The following is an 18,967-nucleotide window of genomic DNA, read 5'->3' as shown; positions in this document are numbered from 1 at the left end:
AAATTCCAATTTACTAAGTAAAAATAATAATAAATTTGGAAATGGCGTTTTATGTAGGTACAGACGTATTTAAATTAGTTTCTTTATGTACAAAGATTCAACAGAACTAATTGATGATGATGGTATGTTGAATGAACATCGCAGATATTTTTATGAAGAATAACATAAATGTCGATTATCGGAGGGAAATTTTATTTAGCTGGCGACACCGCGCGCGAAATTTCCCGGTAACCTACTTTCCTCTGACAGGGATGAAAAGCGGAAAGAGGCGCTCGCCCGTTCGGGATAAAGAGCGAGACGGCACGTCATCATTCGCCGCCGATCTCTCGCTCAGTTCGCTCGTTCGCCCCGGCACGTGTAAGCGCGGTCCCTGTTTTGTGTTTACGTCACGATATCGCCGCCGCGAATTTCACCGTAATTTCCCCCATCGAACTGTCAGTGAAACGGATCCAAAAAATCGTTCCAAATTCAAAGTGAAAGTGAAACAATTCAAAACATAATTCCAATAGTGTTGCCACGTAAGGAATACACATTTAAATATGTTTATTTTTTCGCCGTAGGTATAGGTCATAATGTCAAGGGCATCCGAAAATCTATAGCGAATATTTGAAACCCTGGAATGTTCATTGCGCGAATACATAATAGATGTACAAGAACTAAAGTTGTGTTTATTTTAGACGGTTTTTGCGGCGCGCAATTTCGGTTTTATGGTGTGAATTATTAAAACCTCTTAACTAAATGTGTTTTCTCTGATGAGATGAAGGTATTTGAAACGCAATACGCTCATTGTATTTACATAGCTCCCTACCGAGCGTAAAAACCTTGAATGTTTCGCATAGTTTTCTTTATTTGACATGTATTTTCAATTATACCCTTTTATTTAATTTAACCCCTTTTCAAAATATCTCCAATTAAAATAATAATACCTTTATAACAAAATGATATTGACGCAATACTTTTTTACTATGATTAGCATATTCTTACCTGGATTTTCATTATGTATTCATACAAACTTAATATACCTACTATAAAATAGTAAGTACTATATAATTTAATATCTACATAGATAGTTAATTCTTGATTATAATTAAGTAATCACGTACGTTTATTGCATGAATTATTATTTACAATAGATAAAATAATTACATTATAAATTTACGATCTTGTAAACTCTGAAATAGCTCAATGAATCAACTTATCGTTAACCAAATTTTACAGTTATAATTCATAGAATTTATTTTCGTTTTTACAAAGTTTGTGTAAAGTAAATGATCAATTTATTGTTTAGTTAGTATATGTCTTGTAATTTTTTACTTTATAGAAAGGTTTATTAACAAGATAAAGGTTTCAAAATAGTATTGTACATTTGTGTATAAATAATATTAAGTATGTTTTTTTAGTATAGCCAAATATTATAATAATATATAATATGCTTTAATAGTGAGTATTGGAGCTCTCGTCAAAATGACATTATATTTCTTTATTTTAAATATAAATTCAATTTTTTTTTTAAATATATAATCTACTTCTTTTTGTAGTGTTCTTAATCGAAGATTAGCGACCAAATTACAGTACATGTCGCTGTCGCTACCCTATCCCAATCATATCAGATCACCAACGCCTTGTATATTAAACCACTTAAGGAAGCTGAGTAGCCTATGTATGTCTATATATTTTCTGCCCTCTACTTTTCCTTATATTATGAGCTGGAGTAAATCATACTTTCCATTGCGGAAAATATGTCTTATTTACTCTTTCTATACTTGATGGGGGTTGTAAATTCCTTTTGGGTTATTGGGTCGTCTTAAAACCTTATTGATGACGTGATTAGTTCAGAAAATCTTTATCATACGCCAATACAGTCACATCACAAACGCCTTCTTCTTTATTCTGATAGGGGCTTTTAGCATCCGGTTTCAAACTCCTAGACCAGTACGTATATAAAGTTAGTCTGATCGCACATCATCGAGTGCCGAGACTTATGTCTCAATCACATAAGAGATGTTTCATTTTTTATATAACGTCCTTACAATTTCATTTTTGATATTGATCTTATGATCTGGACTCCAGTCTTTTTATAATGTAGACAGCAACCGAAGTATTTTACATGATCCACCCCGCAGAACATATTATTAAATAGAATTCCGATAAATTATATACACTACATTTTGACTCAGGGTTTTTAATGTGTGAGTGTTCTACGGAAATGAACCAAACATTATAATAGACATGCAATAGTGTGTATTGCAACCTACAAATACGCCAATATTGAATCAATCAAAAGCAGTAGTTGTCAGAATGAAGGACAAGCGTATTCTCGTTTATTATTCTTAGTTTATCCCATATTCTTCCACACTCGAGATCTGTTGTCTCTTATTCCACACCCGTTAGGTATTTCAGTTCCCATTTTGTTTGAGTTCCCTGATCTACCCTCTTTACCGGCTTGCCCTCAATGTGCAGGCCGAAATTTTCTATATTTTCTTTACTAACGACCATACAGTTTTATATAAACTATTTTAGAATCAATTACATATTATAATACTATTACAAATAACTTCTTAAATAAAGATCTACATTCCATGTTTTTAAACACTTCTGAATAAAGTTATACTTCCGGAACGATTGTAATCAATAGTTTTTCTTCTGTGATAGAAACAGTCAGTGACACACATAACTATATTATAGTCAATGTATTTTAGATATCCGATTACTTCATATAATAATAAATAAATAAGAAAATTATGCAAATTATTTGCCTATCGACCAGAAAGGTAATTAATGGTCTTTATTCCTTACTCAGTCAAAAGTTTTATCGTAATATGCTATGTTTTTAGTTATTAAAAAAATATTTTCATTCTTACACAAGTCTATATGTTGTCTAATACTTTAATCCAACCTTTCAATAGACTCGCGAGACTAGATTCCAAGCAAACCTCATAAAACGGTTACATGTAAATTGTACGTATTACGTTTCACCGTAGCACAATTCGCCGTTAGCTTTCTTATCGGAAAGATATGACCGTATACCATACATACATCTCTATAGCACCGAGATAAAAAAATACGCGTTATTCGTGGAACATTGCAGACAATAATGTTCCAATTTACCTAACCTAACCTAACAAATAATCCAGTATTTCGGCTATTTTCATAATTTGTTTGCCGCTGGCTTCCTGTAAACCGTCAAGTAGTGTTTTTCAACCAAAGAGGATGGACGGTCTTACGAATATACGACCATATATTTCTAGTACAACATTTCACGGTGAAGTGTGATAAGGCGAACTGCATTAGGAAAAATTTCCGGGCACGCATAAAAACACACTAGCTACCTACCTAAATTTAAAATAAATAAATAACCATTATTGCTCACCGTGACATCCTTTTTAACAGTAGATTGTTAGCCACCCGCTCAACTCAGTTTTTTCTGGATCAAGGAACACACGTTGAAAAGACAGCATTTAATTTAACATTAAATACGAGCGTTCCACTAATTGATCACCGTGTGGCTACAATGCTATTTTATATCCTCACCATCATCAGTACACATTTAGTTAAACAATCCCATTGGTGCACGTTTTATATTTGTGGAATCTACGTATTTAGCTTAGGTTAGGTTAGGTCATTATTTCGTTGTACCTAGTCACCCAATCATTTTGAACATATTATATTGAATAAGATGAGATATCCTAAGCTTGTCGGCAACACCAAGTTAAGTCCCGTTTATTTGAGGCTTTCTAGCGATTAGGAATGCAGCAATTAGGTATATAATTTATTTATCATGGCGTATTGAAAATCTGTGCTATTAAAAATCTGTCAACATAATAGAGATAGGACAATTTCAATATTAAATTTATATTTTTCCTGAAAGGTCATAGTTACATTTATCGTTGTTCTGTTTTGTCAATGTTCTCCACTTATTTTAATAATTATAAACTTCCCTACAGGGGCACAAAATAAACGTTTATAGTCGATAAGTAAGTAGGTACTTATCTATTTTATTTTGTATGTTAGAATATTTCTTTTTAAAGTTAACCGCATTAGGAAGTATTTGTTTGCAAATTTATTTATGTTTTAGAAAGGTTAATTGTTTTTTTAGTGTCTGAAAACGATTCGCGTCTGTCGCGAGAAGTAATGGTGAGAGTTTTAAACAGCCATTAAACGAAGAAAATGTTCACAAAGAAAAGAAAAAAACACTCCTTAATTTTATCATCGGGAATATTTTGTGTGAAATTATGTATTGTTTATATAAATTTAACGTTCACGGTGGCCGAGCGGCTTACGCGTCGGCGTATAATGTCGTGGGACCCAGGTTCGAATCCTGGGTCTGGCAAATACACTTATTGTTTTTCAATCTGTGTTTGAAGTCAGAGTATGAACCGAATAGGCTGAGCAAGAGGCTAACATCCATTTCTGTTAAAAACAAAAATCTGTTAGGTAATGCAAACCTTCACTCTGTGGAGGCCCATAATATGATCATATTAGAATCGGACATGGTCAAATGAAGAAAAAGAAAAAAATAGCTTGCATATTACCGCACACCATGGCCCCCACATGGGGCTGACAGGGCTCTAGCCTATGGGTTCGGCGTGGTGGTTCGACCAGTTAAGGGAGATAGACACACACCAAAACTTTGCTATAATAGCAAAAAATTCGCCTGCGGGATTATTTCACAAATAGAATTTTCTTTTATAGGTAATTATTTTTAGTGCGTTTCCTGACGTAAAAAAATACTAAATAAAATTTATTTTTTATCCAATATGGCGAAGGGTCGCATGTTAGTTGGCTATCACAAAGGAGAGTCGCGATCCGTGCTTCATAATATGATGACGAGTGCATGAATTTATTTAAAGATACCAAAAATCGTTAATTTACACAGAATACCCTGTATTTTATACGGAACTCTGGAGTTCCGTGAAATATCATTTGGGAAACATTACACTGCCCTTAACCTTGGCGATAGGTTGAGGGGCCCGCCAAACATAATGACCTGGGGACCCGCTTCAAGATATGGGGGCCATGCCGCACACCATATATCATAATAAGTTAACGATTGCGAACGGTGAGTCTGTTTGTCAAATTTCGCCTACTTGACTAAAAATGCAGCAGATTATGTTGTTTGTATCTATAGAAATTAATGACTCGTATGTCAATTGTAAGCAAAAAAGTGATTAAGGAAAATTTACTGGTTTATTCGTCATTTATAATATTATCATTATCAATGTTCGAAATATTAAATTATTCCAAATAAACATATCGATCAGTTTACGTAACCCTCAGGCGTAAAACCCACTTAACGCAGCAAGTGTGGCTCTCGCGCAAAATTTCACAAGTGGCGCGTAAATCAACGAAAATACAACGTAATCAAATACGCCAGCGCCCACTGGATTTCACGACGCATTATACGCGCCCGCCGCATGAATCATCGTTTTTTCGCGAATCACCGCTTCTCGGCGATACGAATGAAAGAAAATACAATGGAGTCCATTCATTGAACACAGCGAGCAAAATCAGGCTCTGGACGGCGTCGTCGATCGACGGGCGAAAAGTCATTATTTAGAACAGAGAACTCATTGCTTAATTTTATTGCATGTCCTATATTTCGCTGATTGAATAATGTCCTCGTAAATATTAATTACATGCCCCGAAATAATATAATATTTTTATTGCTTTGTTATGAGATTCGCTGTAAAAATAATTATTTGGTGTTGCTTGGGCCGCTTATTACATAGGTGAAGGGTAATGCGCGGGAAGAGACGTGTGATTATGGTTATGAATAAACACTTCATACGCCGACTTCGCCCGCCCGACGCGTTCTATGGGCACCATCGCTCACAATCAAGCTTTGATGGCTGAATATACCAAAATATGAAACAGGAGTCGCAAAAAATGATGAACATGAAAGTTTATGAAATTAATTATCTAACAAAAAATAATTGTAACCATGGCCCCCACATCCTGAAGCGGGCCCCCCTACATATCGCTAAAGTTAATGACAGTGTGATTTTCTACAGTAGTGTGCCCCAAGTGGTTGCCACGGAACCCCAGGAGGGCCTGAGGGCCCGGCGTGACGAGTCGGCCAGATAAGTGAGATAAAAATAAATCACAAATTTGCTCGAATAGTAAAAAAAGTCGCTATTTTACTACACTGATATTAATAATTAAAAATATTTGGTTGTACGATACAATTTTAACTGTATTTTAATGGATGTATCTATTAAAAATACAGAAAATCGCTAAAAATACACCTTAATTTTACCACGTACACCATTTGGAAAACGCTACTTCAGCGCGTCACACAGCCTTTACCCTTAGCGATAGGTAGGGGGGCCCGCCAAACATCTTAGCCTGGGGCCTGCTTCAGGATGTGGGGGCCATGATTAAGAGTATTCCGTGTATTTTTAGCGATTTTTAAATAAATCTAGTTGATTTATTGAGTTGTCGGCACTTAGCATAATTATGAAGCCCTGATCGCGACTTCCTTTTGTAAGTAACATGCAACCCTTTACTTAACTATATTGGATAAGAAGCCATTTTGTAAGTAAGGAAACACAGTTAAATAATTATAAAATAAAATTCTATGCTTAGGTACGTGAATTATTATCATTTAATTATGCCAATCATCATATCACATCAAATTACATCGGACAACCATATATTTTTTAATGTTAATAATTATTAAGGAAAATAGCGATACATTTATAGACATAGCGAAATTTGTAGTTTTTCTCACTTAACTGGTTGACCCGCCACGCCGGGCCTCCAGGCCAGAGCCCTGTTAGACCCCTCTTGTAGGGGCCGTGATTGTAATTTGAAACCTACTTTTATAAATCCAATGCCCATCATCCTATATTATATATCGCTGATTTCTACTTACGAATAATTAAAAAAAAAAACCTTGAACTATATTTATTATTTAATTACCTTTATCTAAAGGATGAGTTACGTGTGCTACGAAAAAATTTCAAATCTCAACGAATACCACACAAGTATTGTTACATTGCGCCAGTAACGTCCCTAGACAAAATGCCGCCCCTAGGCAGCGCCAAAGTGCAGCCCCATTTTTATACAGTATATTATATCATCCTTTCATGACTCCAACATCTACATTTATTCATACATACACTATTAATTAATAGTCTCAAGACTCAACTATTAAAATAAAAAAAAAACTTTCCTGGCCTTTTTTGTTGCAAAGTCAGTAGGTAACTATGTCATCTAAATCTAATTTAAATGCCATCTCTGCTTCAATAGACGATATTAAGTCCACCAGTTTCAGATATATTTTTAAATACATCTGATAACTTCCAAAACTCACGAGTAACTGGCAAAAATATTTGGATAAATTTTAAATCAGGTAAGTATGTACGTAAATAATTATAATTAAAATATATTCGCAAATCTGCACGTGTCATTTCTGGTCACCAAGGACGTGACGTCCAAAGTAAACTGAAGTTATACTACACATCACGAACCCGACAAAAAATACACCTGTTATGTTAATTATTATTACATTTTGTTTCAAACCAGTGAGCTGATTTTTTTAATCGAGAGATATTTCCGTCATTACCAAGTTGATTCTCCTCGATTTGCCGCCCTTCGAATAACTGCAGCCCCCAAGCGACGCTCAATCTGCCTACCCTGACGTGACGTCACTGCATTGCGCTATACTTCTTATAGTATGCGCATCGTATGTGCTATTTGTTTAAATTGTTATAATATTTTAATGATTTTCAAATTAATTAAAAACATACAAATTTAACAGTGGCAAAGGGTGGAGGTAGGCTATTAAGATTCGACATAAATAGTGCACACGAAACTTTGTCAGTCATACTTATTTGTTTTCATTGAACCAACAATACAATGTGCTGATGGTGCTGGCTAGTTTTTAAAATTCAGTTTAACCCTGTCTTACCAAACCATAATAGTTTAGGTAAGCTATGGGCGATCCGACAAAAATAGTGCACACTTTTTCAGTGATACTTATTTGTTTTCGTTTAATGAAGAATGCATATTCGTTACAAAATAAGATGATGGTTAGTTTTTTTTAATTCATTAACCCACCTTGTATGAAAAAGCATGGGCATGGTTATTTATATTTAAAAAAAAAAAACTCTGTCTAACCAAACCATACTCAATAAAAAATATTCTTCCATCTATAAAAATAAAATATTAATGGCATAATTTTAGATATTTTATAGATTAACGAATATTTTTTACTATTATCTACTATGGCTTGAATTAGGCAGGGTTTAATTGAATTTTAAAAACTAACAACCATTATCTACACATTGTAGCCTTAGTTCAATGAAAACAAACACGATATAAATAAAAAGGATTTGAAGTAAAAGACATTTAAATTTTTGTAAAAATCGATGTTTTTTTTTAAAAAATATAAAAAATATTTAAACTATGAATTAGTCAAAAATCTCTTAAGCGATGCTTAGAAAACTTAATAAACTAAATTTTAATAATAAATATGACAATGAAATATAATATGTAATAATAAGATGGAGTCCAATTCAACAAATTCACATTTTTTACAAGTTTATCTTTGACTTAAAATAATAAATATTTTTCTTTTTATAGTTTTCAGATACCTATATTTATTAATTAACACAAAAAATGTCTCAAATTTCAAGCTTCGTATTTTTCGCTAGGTGCCTCTGGTAGGTAAAGACAACGCTTTTATGTCGGATTTTAATTGCCTACCTCCACCTTTTGCCAATAATAATAATAATAATTCAAATCGGACAATTTGTACAAAAATACTAATTCCATTCGGTTTAAATGCTTTTCTACTATTTGTGAATCGGCCGTGTGGTGTCCACAGAATTACATATTGTAATATAGCCGAAGTACCTATGCTATAAAGAAAGGGTTTTCGTTAAAAAAATAACATAAAATGTGCCAAATACCTATGTAAATTTAGCAACCTCCACTTTTCATTCTAAAACACAACTCAAAAGCATTCAACATTTCTCCATTACTTCAAATATTTCCTCTGCGGTAGGCAAAAAAAGTTTTTTTTTTGAATGTATAATATTAGGTATGCTACTTTCACCTCCCTTTGTATATTTCCTTCCCTTTCTTATGCACTATTAAACAAGAAACTTGATTTATAATCCCTTTTCTTCTTACTCAGTTTCCTTTGCCTCTCCCCAGTGGCGTAACTACCACTGTGCCTCGCGTCCCAATCGTCTTTCACCAAGTTTCATAATAATATTTGGAAACAAAAAATTCTTATCCCTTTGCAAGTTTCTGAAAGCAAAAGTTACAGCCGAATAATCTATTTATCTACCTATGTTGATACGAGATACAAAATAATATAATATTTAGAAAGAAATATTCATTTTGTACATAATACTATATTTTTTCAAAAATATATTTTAACGTTTATCTTTCTACCCCTCTGGTACCACAGGTCATCTGCCTGACCACTGAAATAGTTTGAAACTGTGCATCTTTTTTACAACGTTTTTCTTAGCTCGTACTCTTGTTTGTCCAGTGGTTGTTTGTCCAGTACATATCTTGCAATCGATTTTTAACTAACTTCCCGACTAGCTAGACATTTGAAACTTTTAGAATATACCAGAACACAATGCCAATGCATTCTTTTAATACTTTTAGCCATCTTTAAGCAGAATTAAAATTATTTTCACTTAATTCTGTTTTGTATGGAAAGTTATTTCAGAAAAATCCGTAATAAGTAAAAAAAACTATTATTGGTTGCTAAGGGGGTAGTCCTAGCAACTAAATTATTAATATATACGTGCGTTACTATGGAAATCAAAATGAAATGTCATAATGACATTTCAGTATTCTATATTTGTTTTTTATTTACTTCATATCAAGTACAAGATTGAGCATATTGAGCATAATAATTCAACAGAAAATTTAAAAACGTTGTATATAAAAAGTTCTTTTTATCTTGTAATTATTTAAATATCTACTTTGTTCAGATGCTGTGATGAATCGATTACAATAATGTAACGTATAATATAGTACTTATAATAATTTTATGTGGTTTTTAATTTTTATTTGTATGTACACAGCTTTAGAATCAGTCTAGAGCAGGGGTTCACAAAGCGTGGCCCGCTGGCCAATTATGTCCCGCGAGACTTTTTGATGTGACCCGCGAAATTTATCTTAAATCTGTATTATTTTTTTATTCTTCATATCGAATATTAAAAACTAAAATTAAATATACTCTAGCAAGAATGAGGACGTTCACTTAAGGTTTATCTAAATGTAGTTAAACATGTTCATCCAATGGTTTCTTTATTTGGAAGCACCTACCTATATTTGTGAAAAAAAGCATTTTCTAAAATGAGTATTAATAATAATCAAACCTATGATCAAAATTAACAGACAACCATATCGCATCTGTTAGCGTATTCACATCACAAAATTTGAGCCTAGATTGCAGGATTTAATTTCAAACAAACAATTATTGCATACAATATTATTAAAATTATAAATATTAAATAAATATTATTTTTAGTACTTATCATCATCATCATCAGCCTGAATCCATCCACTGCTGGATGAAGGCCTCTTCAAGCTGCTTCCATTTCTCTCGGTCCTGTGCATTGCGTTGCCACGTACTTCCGCAGAACTTTATCATTTCATCGATCCAGCGGCCTCTAGGTCTACCTTGCGGACGTTTTGTACTTCTTGGATACCACTGCATGACTAGATTTGTCCAACGATTGTCTCTTATTCGAGCTATGTGTCCAGCCCATCTCCATTTAGGGCTTTTAATAAACTCTATTACATCGCGAACCCTTGTCTGCTTCCTTATCCACTCATTCCTCTTTTTGTCCTTTCGCGTTATGCCCAGCATGCACCTCTCCATACCACGTTGTGCTACTCTAAGTTTCTGGATCTCTCTTTTACTTAGGGTCCATGTTTCACACGCATATGTGATCACGGGAAGCACACACTGGTTGAAGGTCACTTTTGAAGATATTATTCAGGCGGCCAAAAGCACTCCAGCCTAGCTTTACTCTGCGAACAATTTCATCAAATATACATCCATCTATAGACATTTGTTGCCCCAGATAGATGTAGCTTTTCACCTGTTCGAGCTGAGTGCCATTGATGAGGATTTTTTTTTGGCCTGCAAGCAGTTGAACATGACTCTCGTCTTTGTTACTAATAATGTTAAAATAATAATTTAGTTACAAATATAAATTTAAACAATGACATATTTCTATAAATATTTACAAAAGAAAGGACGGCCCGCCAAATATTTTTGATAAATAATTGTCCCTTTGACGGAAAAGTTTGTGAACCCCTGGTCTAGAGTAAATATGCTGGAAAAAGGGTGGCTTAAATTTTCAAAAATGTCCCAATAGAAACTGCAAAACGTCAAACGGCCTGGCTGGCAGTTAATTTTGTTTTTTTTTCTCTCGTCAAATCCTCCCTCTAATAAGCGCCAAACTGAGCTTGAATAATTCGGTTGAAGTCACCCCCGAAATCCAAAATTGTGCTACCCTTTCGGAATTTTGCTGCCCAAAATTATACGTTATTACGGTATTCCCCGTAATATGTTCTGGCCCAACTATCAAAGTATCATTTTACTGGCGGAACCAATCGACCCGGTCGCGTTTCGTGAACATTTTTTCCCACTCGTGTGTTAGTCGAAAGCTATTTCGAGTAGCAGTTTTAAATACGTTTGGCAACTTTAAAATGTATCGCGTAGAGTTTGATTTACTTTACTTCTACGCAAATCTATAAGTACTAAATTGATGAAGTGATAATCAATGGGAAATAATTTATTTTTACAACGTTTTTATTAGCTCGTAGTCTTGTTTGTCCGGTGGTCGTTTATTGAGTACAAATCTTGCAATCGATTTTTAACTAACTTCCCGACTAGCTAGACATTTGAAACTTTTAGAATATATCAGAACACGATGCCAATGCATTCTTTTAATACTTTTAGCCATCTTTAAGTAGAATTGAATTCATTTTCAGTTAATTATGTATTGTATGAAAAGTCATTTTGGAAGAAATCCGTAATCTAATACACTATTATTGGTTGCTAAGAATGTGGTCCTAGCAACTAAATTATTAATATATACGTGCGTTACTGTGGAAATAAAAATGACATTTCAGTATTCTATATTTGTTTGTTTGTTGCAAAATAGCAAAAAAAATGATTTGTCCTAATTTATTAAGACATAGAATTGTCAAGTGTTCAACAGAAAATTTAAAAACGTGGTATATAAAAAGTTCTTTTTATCTTGTAATTATTGCATGACCATTTTGACTGTCTCCGTATCAACATATAGGTTTTATGCAAGGCCTGAACAAAAACGAACCATAAGTGCGAGTGAGTAAGCATTCGGCACGATTATAATATATCCGCACTTTACGGTTGAGTAATATAGAGTTTATACAGCTGAATTAAATATTTTTTGAAAACGTCGCCGGTAAATATGGATTTGACTGATTACATGCATTTACGTGTTGCTGAAATTTATTGTTTTTGTGTTAAATATAACGTTAGTGTTAATTATTTTAGAAGAACATATCGTTAACTATGTTGTGTTTAAATTTAATAGCCTTACTGAGAAGCAACACGATGGAATAACGTTTCATAGTTAAGTTGATAATGATAAAATCGAGGTTCTACTGTGCGTTATACGCAAAAAACACGGCTTCATTTTGCCGAAAAATAGCCGCTCTCTGTATATCATTACCCTGAGGTTTTATGTCTATTTATTCTGTCAGCCTGTTTTTTCACCGTAGGACTAATATTGATGAAACTTGCACAACTTACATACTTACCAATTTTGTAAAAAAATAATATTTACCTCTCCAATAAACTGCTATAGAGTGTTAAAATATAGCAATAATTATGTTGCCAGGCTTTTTTTTAAATTTATTTAATTATTGATTGTTTACACTGATCGTGAAAATACGTATATTTTAAAGATTTTAGTACTTTCTGACGAAACAATAATTGTCTCATTTGCGCCATGAAAAATCATTACTGAGTATGTTGTTTTCTTTGAGTGGGTCTTATTTTAATGAATTTTTCGAAAATAAAAATATCACTTGTATAAGGGGATGGGTTATGTTATTAGTATTTGTAGGATAAACAAATGACGCCACGGCATCGCGGCCAACGATAAGGCCGAAATCATATTGTTCAATAGCACTGTGAATGACTGGCATTTTTATTTAGTTTTGTCATTGCGTTTGCGTTATTATTGACTATCGGTTTTTCTGTATTAAATCAAGGAATATTAATTACCTTAATTACTAACCGACGCCCGGCTCTCGCCAAATATTTTAGTTATAACATCTACTTGAACTTGCTAACAATTTTTAATAAACCATTTCTTTTATTCAACGAAAAATTCACAAGATTTTGAGAATGTAACATTCCATAAATATTGAACATACCTATATAACTTGAAAACACCTCAAATATATTATACCCACCAGAAAAATCTTATTTAAAATACATTTCATGTATGACCTACTAGTTTTAATTGTCGCAATTAGATAGGAGGCTCGTAGCATAATTGGTTAATGCACAGTTGGTGCGATACCAGTGGTTATACGGGTTCAAATCCCATCGAGCATCGTATTTCAATTAAGGATATTTCAATATAATATATTGTAAAATGTTACTTTATCAAAATCTTGTGAATTATTCATTGAATAAAAGAAATGGTACTATTTTTTGTTCACTAAAATACTGAAGATCAAAATTTAAATCGAAGTTTTGTAAATATAGCTGTCTTAGTAATTTCTTTCTGTTAGCTATCACAGCCTACCTACCTTCAACAGGCACCCTTCTCCGCTGATCCATAATATAGTCTCAAGTAAGTAAAGAAAAATTGGTGATGCATATTATTGAAATAAATCTTTAACCGAGTGATCGGTAATTAATTTGTAAATATGTAGTTTATTGAACAACCTTAAATGAGGTAAACTAATTAGGCGTTATATAATATATACAGGTGTTTCTAATCATTTCTTGTCATCCCTAGACTTAACTTAACATGGCCATGTGTAAGGTTATTAGCTTGGAAAAATGCCTACGGGTATTAACTGAAAACACACTTTCATTTCACATAGAATTTTTAATAACGTGAAGCAACTGACGTTCTAGTTATAAACAGAGCTGTGGAAGCCCTACACTTTAGTTCAGTTCCAGTTATTAATATTACAACGGGTTCAGTTCCGACAAATTAATGTTAATACGGAACTAATATTCTGTTTCATGCAATTTTAAATATTATAAAATTCAACATACAGTTATTTCAATTTCAACTTATTATTATATTTTTACATTATAGTGAATATTATAAATTAATAATTTAAGACGTTCACAACATGACATTAAGAAGAAAATAAATAATAATAAAACAGTATTATATACAAAAAAAGAAATAGATCAGCATTAAACGGTAGAAAAGTGTAAATTCAAAAAAATATAAATTAGATACAAGGAAGTACTTACACCGAATGAGCGGAGCAGACCCTATTTTAAGAATTTATAAAATAATGCCCACCTACACTCATCTTCACGCAGGTGGAATATGTCAATATGTGTATTATGTTATGTTCATATTCTCCGTTGAAACACTGTCAAGACTTTTCTGGAATCATAATAATATATAGGTTGTTAATCAAAAACAATAAATCTTCCAGACCAAACTCATGCATTATTACGTGATATATTATATAAGGCAGAACCTTACAACAGTATTTTTTATTTCGGATTTGAGGCGTACCTATATTCAAAAAAAATGGATAAGTACACAAATACTCAAAATCTAATAAAAAACACGTATATATTATAAATTGTGTAATTTAATATGTATGTATATTTCTAAAACCCATAAAAAAGTATGTGTACGAGAAACCAATTTATTAATCTTATAATATTCATATTATGTTATCCTTATATTTATTGCAAATAAGGATTTATAGGTTAATAAAAATCAGCGTATTGTTCTTATTTTAAAAGTGTGATACGGTGAAAAAAGCAACCATTTACGCATGATAAACAAAAAAGTCGTTTACCACAAATATTAAATTGTGAATATATAATACCTACATATGTATTTAAAAATAGACGCCCCATTTCATTACTAAATTATGTAGCTCGTGCAATCTGTCAAATCAACACACCGCATGATTTTTAATTCAGATTACATTGAGAATTATTTTTTTATACTCTATTGAAAAATTAGCAATATTTTCTTGTTTAGTTTTACCTTTCAATGGTCAATACAGTGACGTCCCTATGCAAAGTGCCACCCTTAAGCAGACTTTCCGTGACTTTCATTTTAGTCTCAAATTGTTGTAAAATATAAAATATTGTATGCGAAATTGTTAGATGCATACCTACTTATTTTATTAGGTATATTAAACAGGCGAATGCAACGAAAATCTTGACGGAGATGACACACACAAGTCATTTACTGAAAGTACACTTCCACGAAACATGCTTTCAAGCTACAATGGTTTTATATACTTTGTGGTAGGTCCTTCCCTTGATGGACATCGCTCATTTAATATAGAACCTTTGGTAGTCAGAACACAAGTATTTTTCCGCGTTTCGTGTTCTGAAACTTCTGAAACAATAACTTCAGTTAAGAAATAATAATGGACATCTCAGGTTTCCGGAATTTGTTCCGGTTCTGTTCCCAGCTCTGCCCGTAAGCACATTCGATGGCCGGCAGTAATAATCCTATTAGTGGAGAAGCCTTATATTGTAGTCGGGTGTACTTCTTGTAACATAATACTTGAGGAAACAGGCTTCGATTCCCGGCGCAAAAACTATACACATGCCTTGTGTCGATGGGCAAAGATGTCAACGATGTAATCTTTCTCATTTTCGTGTTCAATAATTTCTATAAAATTACGAATAAATTAAAGTTAAATTAACTATGTCTAATAATAATATTAAGTAAAATTAAGATTTATTTTATTTAAAGTGAAGTGATTTTTTTATTGTGAATGTTTTTATGATTTATTAAAGTGTTACATAATAATAGGTAATTTAGAATAAATACAAAACTAGACTATATGTGTAATATTTAAAACATTTATTTAATTCAACACGTATTCCATACAGTTTTAATTTACTTATCTTATTTGTGGATTCCAATTCAATAAGGTTTTGCCACCTTCAAGTTGATAATATATAATGGCTTAGAGAAGTCTTTTAATTCTTGATGCAATTATTAGTGGTTAGTTTTATTTATTTGCATTTTTTTTATATATTATGTAACTACTGATTTCTTCTTCTCACATTGTTCTCTCTCACTCTTATGAGACTTGCTAACAACTACTTATCCTTGTATAATTAATATCTCCATATTTTTGGAATCTGTATGATCTATATAGACCATATACCTACATATTATATTAAAATATAAAAACATGCCCCAATACTGTTGTATTAAAAAAATATTACAATCTTTTTATATGATTTTGTCCTCTTGTGACACCTTTTGTAGGTAATACAATGATGAATAGGTATTTCTTTAAAAAAACATTCGCCAGATAAACCAGCAATTTTTATTTCTAATTAACTAATTAATCAATTATGGTGTTGGGGTATTGGTCGAACGGTAAAGTGACGCATTATAATGTCGTGGGTCCCAGGTTCGAGTCTCGGGTCTGGAAAATTCATGTCGTTTGTCAATGTTTGTTTGGACCAAGAGTATGGACCCAATAGATTAAGCATTTGGCTAAACATACATTTTTTGGAAACTTATTTATGATCTTCTTAGGATCTAACATGGTGATGTAATGTAATGTAATTAAATTACAATACAACATGTTTAATTGTGTTTAATCCATGTAATTTAATAAAAATGTTAATTGACAACGTCTGTGAAAGCTAGCGTGATCGGTCTAGACTCTAGAGCAGGGGTAATCAACCTTTTTATACATACCGCCCACTTTTGTATTTCTGTTAGTAGTAAAATTTTCTAACCGCCCACCGATTCCACAGTAATGGTGATTTATAAAGTATGGAAGTAACTTTCCTTTATAAAATTTATAAAGCAGAGTTACAGCAAGTTAAAGCATATAATAAGAATTACTTACCAAATACTTTATGTCAGACTTTCGCTAAGTTTGGCAGTATAAATATTTATAAAACTACTTACTGTAGTTAAATCTATCTTATTATTTATACCTTGCATAAATAGAAGAATGAAGGCTGATGAAATTATATTTATTTTGCCATAGGTTTTCAAACCCCTACCGACCACCATGAAAGCTGGAACGCCCAGTAGTGGGCGGTAGCGACCAGGTTGACTACCCCTGCTCTAGAGTCTAGATATTATGAGAGGTTATTATTACACATAATAAGCTTTACCATTACATTAGATTAGTTTACCATGTTCGATACGATTGTCATATGGGCCTCTAGTCCTACAGGTATTAACAGACTTTTGTTTCACGATTAATAGATGTTAACCACTTCCTCAACCTATTGATTCCATACTTTGGACCATCCAAATACACATTGGAAAACAACATGTGAATGTGTCGGATTCGAATTCGGGACCCGCGATATTATAAGCCGACACGTCAGCCACTGCTCGGCCATCGTGGGCGTTAAATGGTGTTTATTTCATAGAATGGTTTTCTTGATAATTAATTAATACTATCTCCAACTTTTCTGTCTAATTCTGTATAGTAATATAAAATCTGACTGCGTTATTAATTTGACTTGCAGATCAACCATTTTTTTTGCAAACCGAGAAAATTTTCTTTAAACTTTTATCTTTTCAGCGAATGGTGTTATATTATTCAAAACTTTCGACAGTAAACGCAGATATATTTTTTTAACTGTTGATTTTACTGTCATTGTCATTCATGAATTTATTTAATATGTCGCTCGATCCAGGGCTCGAAATGGACCGGAACGCACCGGAGCGCCGTTCCGGTTCATAAAATCTCGTGGAAAATAATTTGATCGTCTGAGCTATATAAATATGCGATATAACAAAAAAAACTAACACACTTATTTTTATAAAATACACATAAAATTACATTTTTTTTCCGACTATGTCCGATCCTAATAGGATCACATGAGCCTCCACGGAGTAGAGGTTTGTATTAACAGATTTTGATTTTTACGAGAAATGGACGTCAGCCACTTGCTCAACCTATTAGATCCATAACCTGACTCACACACAAATTGAAAAACAATATGTGTACTTGCCAGACCCAGAATTCGAACCTGAAACCCACGGCGTGATAGTCCAACGTAATATATAGTAAATAATACGATAGTAAAAGTAAAAATTACATAGGTAATTAATTTTATATTTTCGTGAAATTATCGAGCGTTCCGTTTCGTAAAATTTTCTATTTCGAGCGCTTGTTGATCCACAAATACATAACGTCTAATTATATGTAGGTAATAATTTAATTTTATATCCAGGTGAATTTCACGCGATGGACGAAAATATTTTATGGCTGTGCCTATATGAAAAGTGAAGTGTAAAATGAACAATGAAATAGTAAATTTCAGCTGTTGGAACTCGCAAAGATGTGTCATTCGTTATGTCGTTAGATGAACTTTTGACCCACCAATTATTATTCTGGTCATCTCTAATTGCAATTAAGTGGTTAAAACAATGTTAAATAAATAAAATTAGAAATAACTCTACCAAACCGAATTATCGTAATAAGCTAGAACTATTCATTGTTGATTTATAATAGTTAATTAAATTTAAGTTGACTTAATTAAATTAAAAGTGAGTTATATATAAGTGAAGCTTCGGCAGTACTTTACTGGGACGTCCAATGAAATAGTAATTTAAAAATGGTGAGTACTTTTCTTATTAATTAAAAATACTTATAATATAAGTTTCTTTAATTCTTTCTTGCCTAATATAACACTTTTACTTGTATGTATGTATCCATGGCGATGGGTGGAGGTAGTCTGTTAAAATTCGGCATAAATAGTACACAGTAA

At 32.6% G+C, this 18,967-nt stretch overlaps 1 protein-coding gene across 1 annotated transcript in view; it reads left to right on the top strand.

Moving 5' to 3' along the window:
- Window positions 1-334: 334 nt before the first annotated feature.
- Window positions 335-18,967, top strand: part of chp (leucine rich repeat containing G protein-coupled receptor chaoptin) — a 71,215-nt gene continuing 52,582 nt past the window's right edge. Inside the window, exons 1-2 of the mRNA XM_085945083.1 lie at window positions 335-518; window positions 18,431-18,817. Of these exons, the coding sequence (XP_085801209.1) occupies window positions 18,815-18,817 (3 nt within the window). The 5' untranslated portion in view covers window positions 335-518; window positions 18,431-18,814. The remainder of the gene's footprint in view (window positions 519-18,430; window positions 18,818-18,967) is intronic.

The sequence above is a fragment of the Rhyacophila brunnea genome, unplaced genomic scaffold (assembly GCF_057557595.1).
Source record: "Rhyacophila brunnea isolate RB1 unplaced genomic scaffold, BYU_Rbru_1.0 scaffold_18, whole genome shotgun sequence".
Taxonomy (NCBI): domain Eukaryota; kingdom Metazoa; phylum Arthropoda; class Insecta; order Trichoptera; family Rhyacophilidae; genus Rhyacophila; species Rhyacophila brunnea.
This window is presented reverse-complemented; position numbering and strand designations above follow the sequence as displayed.